Source organism: Henckelia pumila, chromosome 4 (assembly GCF_033568475.1).
Source record: "Henckelia pumila isolate YLH828 chromosome 4, ASM3356847v2, whole genome shotgun sequence".
Taxonomy (NCBI): Eukaryota; Viridiplantae; Streptophyta; class Magnoliopsida; order Lamiales; family Gesneriaceae; genus Henckelia; species Henckelia pumila.
In genome coordinates this window covers 139,691,539-139,704,708 of record NC_133123.1, presented here as the reverse complement: position 1 = coordinate 139,704,708, position 13,170 = coordinate 139,691,539, and the positions used below count along the sequence as shown (strand labels likewise).

Sequence of the window (13,170 nt, the reverse complement as noted above, 5' to 3'; positions counted from 1 at the left end):
TACACAGCCGATATCGAAAGCACTTTATCGAATGGCACCGATTGAACTGAAAGAACTGAAAGACCAACTAAAAGATTTGTTGGCCAAAGGATATATTAGACCAAGTGTTTCCCCATGGGGTGCTCCAGTATTATTTTTAAGAAAGAAGGACGGATCGATGAGATTGTGTATTGACTACCGGCAGTTGAACAAAGCAACGGTAAAGAATCGTTATCCTTTACCTCGTATCGATGATTTATTTGATAAATTCGATCTCAATAAAATAAAATTGTAATTACGTGCATACATTTTTTCTAATATAATATTATATATTTGAATTGCAGTATTCACGCTTTCCAGCTGCGTATGCTCAAACTTAATTGGTCAGTAATTATCAATGTAAAACGTAGTGTTTGTTGCTCAATCACATGGTTTCAATTTGAAGTCGATGAATGAATTGGATGATCAAAAAACCTTTATACAATCCAAATATTAGTAAAATTGGATTGGAGGATTGATAATTAAGAGGTGATGGTCCCGATCACGAAGTCCACAAATGGCCATACGTTTTAGGCTCCGTTTGGTACGTGTTGCTATTAATCTATGTTTAATTTATTTTATCCAATTTCGCGTTCTTTTTGTCATATTATTTATTCATATATTAATTATTTATTTCAATCAAATCATTAATTATTTATCTTACATCAATCAAATCATTGAATTTAAATTATTGTATTACCCTTATAAATAATATTATTCATATTTTATTTATTATTAAAAGGACAAAATGGTAATTTATCATTTTTATGTAATTAAAATTTAATAAATCAAATCAAATCAAATAAACTATAATCTATCAATCAAATTAAATATTAAATTTGACAACTCAATAAACTAAACTCAAATTTGGACAAGTTAATGAATCAAAAAATCATTTCTCTGAAATAAATTATTATTTTGTACTTAAAAATCAATAAAACTAAAATTATCATTTAACATAAATTTGACAACTCAATAGACTAAACTCAAATTTGGACAAGTTAATGAATCAAAAAATTATTTTTCTGAAAGAAATTATTATTTTGTACTTAAAAATCAATAAAATTATCATTTAACATAAATTATTCATGACGCTTGAGATTTTATATTGTTTAAAATATTTGAGTCGTATTGTTACCATAAACTATAAATTTTGAAGCGAGAAGCATTCAGTCATACAATTAATATCGGAGTCAAGGTTATGACTTCGATTCACATTTATTGAAAGCACAATTATGGATAAGATGATTGTTTGGGTGCAATAATTGTCCTTCCCCTGGGTTGAACAATTGAAACATGTGTTTGTTTGTACTGCTGTACGATTTAAAAGATTTGAGTTGTACAATCACCATCAACTATAACATTTAATAAAGGACAAATCACTTGATCCTACGTACAGTTTGTAACAAATATATATGTATATATTACACTTTTTAATAAATATACAACATATATTATTGTTATAAAGTTTTCAGTTAAAAAATAAATTAAACTAAAAAAAACGTTGATCAAGAACGGACAAATATCACAAAAAAAGAAGAAGTAATTTTTTCGTTTTACCTGCTAATTAGATATTTAATTACAGTGACTGAAATTTGAACTTGCTTGTAAAAAGTATAATACTTGAATTTAATAAAAATAAACATTCAAAATTTGATAACTTCGATCTCAATCAAATAAAATTGTAATTACGTGCATACATGTTTTTTCTAGTATAATATTATATATTTGAATTGCAGTATTCACGCTTTCTAGCTGCGTATGCTCAAACTTAATTGGTCAGTAATTATCAATTTAAAACGCAGTGTTTGTTGCTCAATCGCATGGTTTCAATTTGTAGTCGATGAATGAATTGGATGAAAAACCTTTATACAATCCAAATATTAGTAAAATCGTATTGGAGGATTGATAATTAGGTGATGGTCCCGATCACGAAGTCCACAAATGGCCAAACATTTTAGGCTCCATTTGGTACGTGTTGCTATTAATTTAGGTATAACTTATTTTATCCAATCTTGCGTTTCATATTATTTATTTATTTATTAATTATTTATTTTACATCAATCAAATCATTAATTATTTATCTTACATCAATCAAATCATTAATTATTTAAATTACTATATTACCACTTATAAATAATATTATTCATATTTTATTTATTATTAAAAATACAAAATGATAATTTATCATTTCTATATAAAATTTAATAAATCAAATCAAATAAACTATAATCTATCAATCAAATCAAATATTAAATTAACTATTTTTTTTATTTTTTATTACATTACGCTACTTCTCTTTATATTATTTATCCTATTGTTCAAACCAAACCGAGCCTATCAGCCTAATTATATAAATGATCGAGGCCCCCCCTTAGATGCCTACTACGTATCCAATACAACCACAAGTCTTTCCAAACGACTGCTGCTGAAAGCCTGAAACTGGGATATCATCAAGAAATGGAGAGCACCAAAACTCGGTTGGGTGAAACTGCTGGGAAACCCATTAGATGCAGAGGTATGAGCATTCTATCTCAAATATTAATTAGTCATTCTATTATACGCTCATCTTTTTATGGGATTTATTCATAGACCACTGTGTAAAACTTGTGGGTGCAGGGGCCGTGGCCAGGAAGCCTGGGGAGCCTCTGGTGATAGAGGAAGTGATCGTGGCTCCTCCCAAATCCGGAGAAGTTAGAATTAAAATCATCTGCACTTCTCTCTGTTTCAGCGATGTCACTTTCTGGAAATTGAAAGTATGGATCCTGGAACTTACTTTATGTTTGATTTTAAAGAAATCGTCTTCAAGTTTCTGTCTTGTTGAATCTTGTGTGTTTTTTTTTTTTTCACTTGTGAAGGATCCTCCTGGTTATTATCCAAGAATACTGGGGCATGAGTCTGTTGGGTAATTTTCAATCAATCTCCCTCTTGCATTTTATTTCATTTCAGAATGTGGACATATTGCTTTGGCATGAAAGTATGTTTTTGTTGTGAATTTATGAACAATTTAAGGCATTTCCCGAGCAATCAGTAATGGGGCAGATGAAATTTTAAACTGTTTGAAAATGTTTTTGTCAGCATGATTTCTAGTGTTTGACTTGTATGCATTGACAGTGTTATTGAGACTGTGGGAGAGAATGTGAATGGCTTTGTTGAAGGTGATATGGTCATCCCCATATTTATATCAGAATGTGCTGAATGTGCGGATTGCAAATCAAATAAGAGCAATCTTTGTTCTACATATCCTTTCAATCTCTCTCCGTGGATGCACGACGGTTCTAGCAGATTCACTGATCTTAATGGAGAAACACTATACCATTTCTTATGCGTGTCTAGTTTTATCGAGTACACAGTCGTGCATACTGCTAATATCACTAAAGTCGATCCCACGGTTCCTCCAGACCGGGTCTGCCTCCTTAGTTGTGGTGTGTCAACAGGTATATATGTTGAATTTCGACTTTGCAAATATTGTATAGAAAAGTTTATTATAATCACATTTTTTAAGCATTTTCAAACGCTACCGACATGTCATACAAAGCAGACGTCGAATTCTAAGGTGTTTGTAAACAGCATATGCGCCTTTGGATAATGTTTTACGTAAAGAAGTTTCACTTTTTCATGTATTTTTGAAGGTGTAGGAGCTGCCTGGAGATCTGCAAATGTTGAAGCAGGATCAACAGTTGCCATCTTTGGGCTGGGATCAATTGGATTAGCTGTAAGTGCATGTGTTTCCTGCTCTTTGGTTCTTGTCTGTTGCTTTTTGATCGAATCAGGATATTTTTGAGACATTTGAGTTATTCCAAAGGTTGCTGAGGGATCAAGATTATGTGGCGCGGGGAGAATCATAGGCATAGATGTGAACCCCGACAAATTTGAAATATGTAAGCCCATAATTCTCTTTACTTGATATATATACTTCTTAACTATGACTAGTGCGTACGTAAATTCTAACAAAACCAAACCACCATACAGCTAAATCATTCGGTGTGACTGATTTTGTCGACTCAAGTAGCCGCGGCGGCGGCGGCGACAAGCCTATAAGCCAGGTAGTTTACTTAACCCGAAATGTGTAATTTTTTTATTTCACACACTCTGTTTCAAGGAAAGACACAACCTGCATGTGTTTATTTTTTCAGATAATAAACGAGATGACTGGTGGAGGAGCGGACTATTGCTTCGAATGTGTTGGGAAGGCATCCTTGGTTGAGGAAGCAATTGCTTGTTGCCGAAAGGTTTACGTTTACCCCAAACAACTTCTATAATTCCCTTTTCAATGCCTCGATCCAATCGTCGTTACAGATGCTAGTTCATAATTATAACAATTTTCAGGGATGGGGGAAGACAATCGTCCTAGGAGTCGACAAGCCAGGTGCACGAATCTCGTTCAGCTCAGGTGAAGTCGTCCTATTCGGGAAAACAGTGCAGGGATCCTTGTTTGGAGGCCTCAAACCCAAATCCGACATCCCAATTCTCATCAAACGTTACATCGACAAGGTATATATAGTTATCGTTTATGCACACTTTCTTAATATGATAACATATATAATTTAGAGTCGTGTTTTTACCTGCATATAGGAATTGGAACTGGACAAGTTCGTGACCCACGTGGTTAGTTTTGAAGACATCAACAAAGCGTTTGATCTGCTGATAGAAGGGAAGAGCCTCAGGTGTGTCATTTGGATGGATAAATGACTCTTGTCTTGTTCAAGGCAACCTTTGTTCCAAATAAAATCCAAGTTTGGATTAAAATAAAATTATATTTGTACTAAATAAATTATGTGTATTGTCAATTAATGTGTGGTTGGATATTCGTCCATGGATATTATAAACCGTAGAATAATTAATTAAAAATTAAAGAGTATTTTTAAATTTTATCAATTTAAATTCCAAAACATAAATAAATTATTTTTTTACACGAAAAAAAATAAATATGATAATTAAATTGCACGTCTAATTAATTGATCGTCCGCAGACCGCAATATAAAGAATGTGGTTGATAGATATATTAGTATAACGAACGTAAGTATATACAACATCTAATTATTAATATATTTTTATGAATTTCACGTATCAAAATCAATTTTGAACCCTTCAATTTAATATTAGAATATTACCTTTACTTTATTACCACAAAAATGAAACTGCGTATATATGTATAATAAAAATTACACAATATCTTTAAAATTAAAAAAATTACTCAAAATGTACTTTAATTGAAATATTATTTTCAAAGTAGATTTGAAGTAAATTGTAATACAAATCGTGTATTATGAATATAACAATTTTTTTTTTAAGAAAATGATTTTACTTATATATAAACAGCAACAAATTAAGATAATGCATTAATTGGTAATAAATACCATTTTCCAAAAAAATCAACTCTAATTAAAAGCAAGAAGCTGACACGTCTTACAAACGTTACGAATTTAATCTTAATCGCGTCGATTCCGCGTAGTAAATCCCTTTTATAAATCCCACCAAGCTTCACTCTGCAATCATTCAAATCACTCCCAAAACCATTTTTCTAGTTCTCGAGTGAAAAAGTTTATATATTGCAAACATGGCCGAGCCAAGTGATAAATCCGCCACCACTCCCGCCGCCGTGAAGGTAGAGGATCATGAGAGTGCAGCGGTGGAGGTCGGCGATCGTGGGTTGTTCGATTTTCTGGGTAAGAAAAAGGAGGAGAAGCAAGAGGAAGTGTTGGCCTCTGAATTCCAAGAGAAAGTTGAGGTTTGCGAAGAGAAAAAAGAGGAGGAAACGAAGCTCCACCGTAGCAGCAGCAGCTCTAGCAGTTCTGTAAGTTTCTGGTTTTGAATCCTATACCAGATCACTTTTCTTCATTAATTAATGATATATTATATGAAATATTTGTGTATCACTCATATATAATGTGTGCATGCAGTCAAGTGACGAGGAAGAAGCGGTGGAAGGAGGAGAAAAGAAGAAAAAGAAAAAGGGTTTAAAGGAGAAGATTGAACTGGAGCAGAAGAAGGGCTTCTTGGATAAGATCAAGGAGAAGCTTCCCGGCGGCAAGAAGACCGAGGAAGCGGCGCCGCCGAAGCCGGAAGTTGTTGAGTGTGCCACTGTTGAAGGCAAGGAGAAGAAAGGATTCTTGGACAAGATTAAAGAGAAAATCCCTGGATACAATGCAAAGGGGAAAGAGGAGGCATGCAATTAAAACTCGTTATTTCATTTTATTATATATTCTGCGAAGTCAAATTATGAAGAAAGTTTGATGTTTATGTATCACTTAAACCTTTTTTTTGTTAAGCGTATGTTTCAGTTAAACTTTAAGACTCGTCAATGCATTATGATTATGTTATGTTAATTAGTTTCTTATAATCCTTCGGATTTGTATTGTTTTTTATATATATATATATATATATGCTTTTGGAGTTTGGACAAAGAAATTGGATACATTTTTGTATATGATTCACCTCTTCTACATCTTTTACTTATACATTCATTTCTCGTGTTATAATTATAATTTTTACAAGAGATAAAAACAAATGACCTAAAAATATATGATATATATATATATATATATTTTGAACTCCGTTGGACAATACTTTGAATCCTAGAAAAAAATTTTTTAAACATTTCTTACTTTATTATTAAATATTTATTTAAAACAAATCGGGATTTTTAATTATAAAAAAACAACTATTACCGTTTGGTTCGATGATAGGATAAATAATATAATGTAATATAAAATAAATAAAAAATGATAGTTAATTTAGTATTTGATTTGATTGATAGATTATAGTTTATTTGATTTAATTGATTGAATTTTATATTAAAAATATAAATTATCATTTGTCATTTTAAGTATAAATAAAATTTGAATAATATTATTTATAAGGATAATATAATAATTTAAATTCAATGATTTGATTGATGTAAGATAAATGATTAATGATTTGATTTATGTAAAATAAATAATTAATAGATGAATAAATAATATGACGATAAGAATGTGAGATTGGATATGATAAGTTATACAATTATTATTTGTACTTGTACCAAACGGTACCAAAATGTTTAGTCAACCAAGTCAAAAGTAAATATGTGGGCTTATTTGACCCATCTTCAACCTGGGCGAACCCGACCCGGCGCCATTTATCTGTAACATATAAACCCTGCAAAGCCCTAAATGAAGTTGTTCCCGTAAAACTCCAAATCGCCGGAGTGAGAATGGGGAAAGTCCCACCTGGTTTTAGAAGGGCAGTGGCCGGATCCTCTCAGTCCGCTCTTTTCAAAGCTTCCAATTCTTCCGCTTCTGTTCTTCAAGAACAAATCCCACCTCCAGTCACTCCTCTTCAATCCCACAAGAAATCTTCCAAGAAAGAACCCACCAAAGTTATAGCTCCAGCTAAGAAATCGAACACCCCTCCAATCATCTTCGAGTCCTCAAATCTTTCAGACGCTTTAGGAGCATTGGCATTGTTGGAGGAGATGGAAGCCAAGGGGTGTGTCCCAAATTCATGCACGTACAATACCTTGCTTCATGGGTTGTGTAAGGCGAGGCTGTTGGATAAGGGGGTTGAATTGTATGGGGTGATGAAGAAGGGTGATCTAAAGCTGGAAACCGGGTGTTACGGTACATTTTTGAGGGCTTTGTGTAGGAATGGGCGAGTGGCTGAAGCATATGAAGTTTTTTATTATGATGTTGAGAGCAAGAGCTTGAAGGATGTTACTGCTTTTTCGACCTTGGAAACTAGTCTGAAGTGGTTGAGGAAAGCTAGAGAGCAGGGCCTTGCAGTTTGACATGAAAATATAACCCTTTTTCTGATTTTTTGCCTGAATTTCTGAGAATAGTTTTCATGTTATCTCATAGTAGCGCCTGTAATTTTTGTCATTTGCCAAAACTAAAAGAGTTGGTAGATTATAAGTTTTTACATAAATGAGGAATGCGGTGGGAATTGTCCGGTCATTCCTCTGTTCTTGTATTTGTCTAGTAGGACATGATCTGATTTATATGCTCAAATTTTTCATGTATATATTCCTTCTTCAAAATACATTAATTAAATATTAATGTTCGTTAAAATTTGAAGGTATTTGTGGCATAACATTAGAAAATGTTAACACCTTATAAGTATACAATTGTATTTAATTTATTCATGATGTACCAATTGGTAGTCTTGCGTTTCGCATTGCACTCAACCAATTTTGTTTGTTGTACATACTTCTATTCAAGTATGTAGAAGTAGCCAATGAATATGCATCAAGTATTCATAACAAGAGAAATCCAACATAACATAGCATGTGTACATGACCATTTTAAAAATATCCATGCATTATAAGTATAAAAAGGTATCCAATTTTTAGAACGTGTTCGTTGAGTCTGGGGCAATGATCTTCTGCTTTCCGGTGGGAAGATATTCTAATATGTAATATGAGTCTCAGCTTGGGTTAGTTCATTCCTGTGATACTGTCCATTTGTTTAGAACAGAGTTGCCTTCCATGTAAAGAGTTGTCTATTGTGTGTATCGATTCTTGGCATGGCCTAGTCAATCCAGGGTGCATCCAACATCTTTGCCATAAAGGCATACCTGTCTGCAGCTTCATCGATCTGAGATACGAAGTGGCTTAAAAATCAGTCATCAAAACACCAGCACCATTCTGAAACAAGGAATGAAATAATACGTTGCAGCATATGTATGTGTTACCATTTTCTGTGTTGGTCGCCCTGCTCCATGCCCAGCTTTACGTTCTATGCGTCCAACAATTGGGTTGGTTTGAGGACTTTTTTCTCTACTTGTGCATAGCACATGCTGCATGGTCTGTAAAACAAACGAACAAAGGTAGATTTGACGAAATGAAATGACCCAGCAATGGAACAAACAATGACATAGTAGGGGAAACTGACAAAATAAAGAAACTTGAAAACTCAAAGATAGAAGACGCACTGCTAATAATTTCAATGAATGTAATGGGACAACACGATCATCGTGGTCAGCTGTCAATAACATGGTTGATGGATACTGAATAACCTTATCGGAAGGTTTATCCCATGGTCTCCTAACATTATGCAGGGGAGAGTACCTGAAGGAAATGCAAAAGGACGACCAAAATTAACATCAGACCAAGCAAGATCTGCTATCTTGTGGAGAGATGGCAGTGAAACGTGAGACAAAAGTTGTGTCTAGCTCTCTCTAACTGGGAATGAAGACAGCAACATTTATTCCATGAAAGCCATTTTTAGTTCTCAACCGAACTAGCAGGCCAAGATTTATAATTTTGCAGAGATTCATTTTTTACTGTACACAGTTATAAACAAATTGTAAATTATCCAATGCCAAACTGCACTGGAAACCTTCACACTAAGGATCGTTGCGAAGAGACAGTTCATACAACTAGCCTAATTTAAGGTAGTTGTACACTGGGACAGAAGGTTCTGAAGGAGGTAAAATGGCTCACTTGATTAACCAATTGAAATCTTTCTCATTATCCGAGCAGCCAAAGTCTGAGGTCCATGCATAACCTGGTTTAAGAGTAGATGAAAAAAACTCACAAAACTAATTAAGGTTTAATAAATAACAGCCTCCTTTATCAAGTTTGTTCTCACCGATGGTGAACTTGTGAAATCTTAGCATGTCCATAACACCAACATGAGCAAGAGCACACTGAAAAAGATCAGGCCTCTGCAGTCACAGCATTTTGAATTTTGAATTGAAGAAATGAGACTAAAATGTGTAAAAGATATAACAAAAACAAGTAAAAGTGCAAAAAAAAAACAGAATGTGAAGTAGACCTGATTGATGCATCCCCCAATAAGAAGGCCGCCATTGCTTCCACCTTCAATACACAACTTCTTAGGCTGGGTGTAACCACCAGACACAAGATACTCAGCGGCTGATATGAAGTCGTCAAAGCAATTCTGCTTCTTTGCAAGGGCACCAGCTTTATGCCATTCTTCTCCATACTCTCCCCCTCCACGAATGTTTGCAATGCAAAAGACAACATCTAAATGCTTTGCAATCAGAATACGACCAACGGTAAAATATGGTGTAATGCTGATATTAAATCCACCATATCCGTACAGCAAACATGGATGAGATCCGTCCAGGCAAATACCCTTTCTAGCCACTATGAACATTGGAATCCTAGTACCGTCTTTGCTAGGCACAAAAACCTGATAAAAGAACATCCAATGAACTGAAGAAAGATAATAAATCACCAAATAAATTAAGCCTAAAATCCGAGAACTTAGACAACGCTTATGTGAAGCCACCACAACATGTCTCTGGATTTAATCCCAACTGGCTGATAACTTATTTACCTGATGGACTTCAAACTCTTTCTTGTTAAAGCCGGGAACAACAATTTCTCGGAAGATTTTCAGTTGTGGGACCTCTAGTTCTAGATTGCACATATATATGATGTTCGGGATAAGAAAGCTTGTAAATCCAATGAAGACAATGGAGTCTTTACGCCGACAAGAAATCTGAGATACTGATCCAATATCAAGCGGTAAATGGCATAAAAGAGCGCCTGTATGCAAATCCCTCAAGTGTAAAACATTTTTCACATCGCTCAGATAGTTCGCTATTATTTGATTTCCATTCACAGCAACAGCAGATTCAAGCACATCTTTTTCATTCTCTCCATGTATTTCCACCCAAGAAGTGGACTCTTTCAGATCAACTCTGACTAGCTTGTTTCTAGGAGCATCCTTATTAGTGAGAAAAGTGAAAATTGAATCGTCATTTGCTACGTATTGATAAGAGGCATCGAAATTATCTACAAGCTTTACAAAAGGAAGCAGCTCCTTTTTCCCTTTGCAGCCTTCAAGACCATTTGGGAGCATCGTTATGTCGCAGTAATAAATCTTGTTGACAGGATCACAATTTTCCTGAGTATATAACAGGATATACTGCAAAATAAAATAAAAAAAGAGTCAATTAAAATACAAGAAAAATAACAATACTCGAAAAAACACTACAAATGTACCATAGCAACACTTAACTCTAGACAGCAACTAATTATAAACATCAAATACAGAGTCACAAGACTAACAACTGGTTTACCGCAGAATCATAACCTGTCTAGAGGTTTCTCTAACACTGGACTGCCATTTAACTAATTTTTAGACAAAAATTCCATTATTTAGAATGTGTGCATGAGGCAAAACTTGTTTTGCTGAAACTTTAAAACATGTGCATTGACAAATTGATGTATGCTGTCACTTCTGGGAAGTTTCAATTTGGCTTTCTTTTTTTAAATGAAAAAGTTACTGAAGTTTTGAAGCCACATTTCTACGACTATCCACGAACCACATAACGATGCCAACAAATAACACTGCTGCACTACTAAATTACAGTGGTATAACCAGTTTGCAACCGACCATGAATAATGTATAATGCAGTGAAATTTTGTTACCTTCCCATCTTCTGTCACTGAGGCCGATCGAGTATGTTTCGGATTCTCGGGATCATTCCAACATAAGATATCTTCAGACTGACTTGTTCCCAAAAGATGATAATACAACTCATGATGTAGATTGACATTTGTCTCAGTTCCAGCATCCAATTTGTCTCCATCACTTCAACACAAACAATTGACAGTTAACACTCCATAAAAAAGGCCGGCAGATGAATCTTCAATGCAATAGATCATATGATCCTATCCATTTAAAAATCCATCACTCATGAAATTCCTACATTCTCCATCTCAACAAAGCCAATTTATAGACCTTGTAATTATATGATTTTTTTTTCCCATTCTTCAGAAGCTAAGTTTCTTTTGCAAACACCACAAATAATCCAAGAAAAGTCAGATAAAATTTGCTGATGGAATTATCACTTACTCAGGAGCTGGATATCGGCTGTAGAAAAAACCCTTGTTATCATGTGTCCAAGATATAGTTGAAAACTTAACCTGTTAACACAAATATCGCATCATGCTCGTTTCAATAAGAAAAAACCCGATCCAATGCCGTAGATCAAAACGTATTCAATCACAGCTTTCCCTAAAGTCCATAACATACATGTACATTAAAGTTGCAAACTTTACCCAAGAAATAATATCAGGTTCGGTATTTCTATCCTCAATCCGCATAACTTTAATGGTGGCCCAGTCGCTTCCACTTGAACTAGTGCTGTAAGCTAAGTACTTAGCATCCTCACTAGCTGCATACATATTTAGTGCCATAGTTCCATCTTCACTCAATGTGTTTGGATCAAGTAAAATCTCAGAATTCCCATCCAAACTATCCTAGAACAAAACCAGAGCAAAATGCAAACAAGTCCAACAACAATCAAAACTTCAAAAAACTTTAGAAAGTTCAATTTTATTTATTTTTTCAATCAAGAACCTGAACGTAAAGAACACTTTGCGGCTGAAGCCCGGTGTTGTGGAGGTAAAAGTACTTGTCGCCTGCCCGAAATGGAGCATCATACTTGGGGAAATCATATAGCTTCGTAAGATTTTCGCGAAGCTTCTCCATTGTTTCGCAAGTTTTAAGCACAGAGTCTGCCAAAATCATCTGGTTTTCCACGAACTCTTTTGTCTCCTCTGAATCAGGATCCTCAAGCCTAATCATGCCAACCACAATTCATCAAGAAAATACTCGTTAAAAGAACAGGGAAAACACTCCAAACATTTGCACGACAATCATCCAAACTCATATAAAACTATATATAAAAGCATTTTTCATTATGCTCTAGCTTCTTAATCTAAACGCACTCATAATCAAACTCGAAACTACGTGAAGTTACTACCATCGATAAGGATCAGGGACCATAACACCGTGATAATTATCAATCACGGACTCATCTCGACGAGCAGTTGGGTAAAACAGAGGCTCATCAAAGGTGGAAAGCGATCCCATTGCAAGACCCGTGAACAGAGAACACTGGAAAAAGCCAAAGTTATCGGCAAAAGAGAATCTTGTTCGAGTAAAATGTCCCCAATTCCAAATGTTTGTAGATATGCATCGCGAATCCTCGGTAGCGTGTAAATATTAAATATCAGTGAAATGAAGAAAATGTTGGGTGCATGGCGAGTGCATGTGAACATATTTTGACTAATTTGGCATCTACAAAGGTTGTTGAATCCCATAGTTGGACCAGTAGAGTTTGAATGGTGAGTAAATGTTGCCATTTGTGGGGATTGTGTCGCCATGGTTTGTTAAAAGGGGACCTTAATTG

The 13,170-nt window shown here is 34.5% G+C and overlaps 3 protein-coding genes across 4 annotated transcripts; 2 read left to right on the top strand and 1 right to left on the bottom strand.

Annotated features, from left to right (window-relative positions):
- Positions 1-2,408: 2,408 nt before the first annotated feature.
- Positions 2,409-4,892, top strand: LOC140864294 (alcohol dehydrogenase-like 7). The gene is made up of 10 exons (XM_073268388.1): positions 2,409-2,536; positions 2,638-2,774; positions 2,877-2,923; positions 3,133-3,455; positions 3,651-3,733; positions 3,824-3,899; positions 3,991-4,064; positions 4,155-4,250; positions 4,348-4,512; positions 4,594-4,892. The coding sequence occupies exons 1-10, from the start codon at positions 2,479-2,481 to the stop codon at positions 4,708-4,710; spliced, it is 1,176 nt and encodes a 391-aa protein (XP_073124489.1). The 5' UTR covers positions 2,409-2,478; the 3' UTR covers positions 4,711-4,892.
- Positions 4,893-5,518: 626 nt separating this feature from the next.
- LOC140865374 (uncharacterized) lies at positions 5,519-6,453 on the top strand. The gene is made up of 2 exons (XM_073269992.1): positions 5,519-5,815; positions 5,922-6,453. Exons 1-2 carry the CDS (start codon positions 5,579-5,581, stop codon positions 6,195-6,197), a joined length of 513 nt encoding a protein of 170 aa, XP_073126093.1. The 5' UTR covers positions 5,519-5,578; the 3' UTR covers positions 6,198-6,453.
- Positions 6,454-8,148: 1,695 nt separating this feature from the next.
- On the bottom strand, positions 8,149-12,919 carry LOC140863217 (uncharacterized). Of its 2 annotated transcripts, XM_073266492.1 has the most exons (12): positions 12,742-12,919; positions 12,336-12,555; positions 12,035-12,235; positions 11,829-11,899; positions 11,402-11,564; positions 10,302-10,895; positions 9,774-10,154; positions 9,588-9,663; positions 9,440-9,503; positions 8,929-9,064; positions 8,689-8,802; positions 8,150-8,591 (listed from the first exon to the last, which is right to left on the bottom strand). In XM_073266492.1, the coding sequence occupies exons 1-12, from the start codon at positions 12,849-12,851 to the stop codon at positions 8,526-8,528; spliced, it is 2,196 nt and encodes a 731-aa protein (XP_073122593.1). In that variant the 5' UTR covers positions 12,852-12,919; the 3' UTR covers positions 8,150-8,525. The 2 variants fall into 2 exon arrangements, with proteins under 2 accessions (XP_073122594.1, XP_073122593.1); XM_073266493.1 differs by lacking the exon at positions 12,742-12,919 and having other exon boundaries at positions 8,149-8,591; positions 12,035-12,230; positions 12,336-12,459.
- Between the last annotated feature and the right edge of the window lie 251 nt (positions 12,920-13,170).

Coding starts and splice junctions, on each gene's coding strand:
- LOC140864294 (XM_073268388.1), top strand. CDS start 2,479: ATGGAGAGCACCAAAACTCGGTTGGGTGAAACTGCTGGGAAACCCATT. Junction 2,537..2,637: donor GAAACCCATTAGATGCAGAG/GTATGAGCATTC, acceptor TTGTGGGTGCAG/GGGCCGTGGCCAGGAAGCCT. Junction 4,513..4,593: donor TCAAACGTTACATCGACAAG/GTATATATAGTT, acceptor ACCTGCATATAG/GAATTGGAACTGGACAAGTT.
- LOC140865374 (XM_073269992.1), top strand. CDS start 5,579: ATGGCCGAGCCAAGTGATAAATCCGCCACCACTCCCGCCGCCGTGAAG. Junction 5,816..5,921: donor GCAGCAGCTCTAGCAGTTCT/GTAAGTTTCTGG, acceptor GTGTGCATGCAG/TCAAGTGACGAGGAAGAAGC.
- LOC140863217 (XM_073266492.1), bottom strand. CDS start 12,851: ATGGGATCGCTTTCCACCTTTGATGAGCCTCTGTTTTACCCAACTGCT. Junction 12,236..12,335: donor AAAGTGTTCTTTACGTTCAG/GTTCTTGATTGA, acceptor GTTTTGTTCTAG/GATAGTTTGGATGGGAATTC. Junction 9,065..9,439: donor GATTTCAATTGGTTAATCAA/GTGAGCCATTTT, acceptor CATTTCCTTCAG/GTACTCTCCCCTGCATAATG.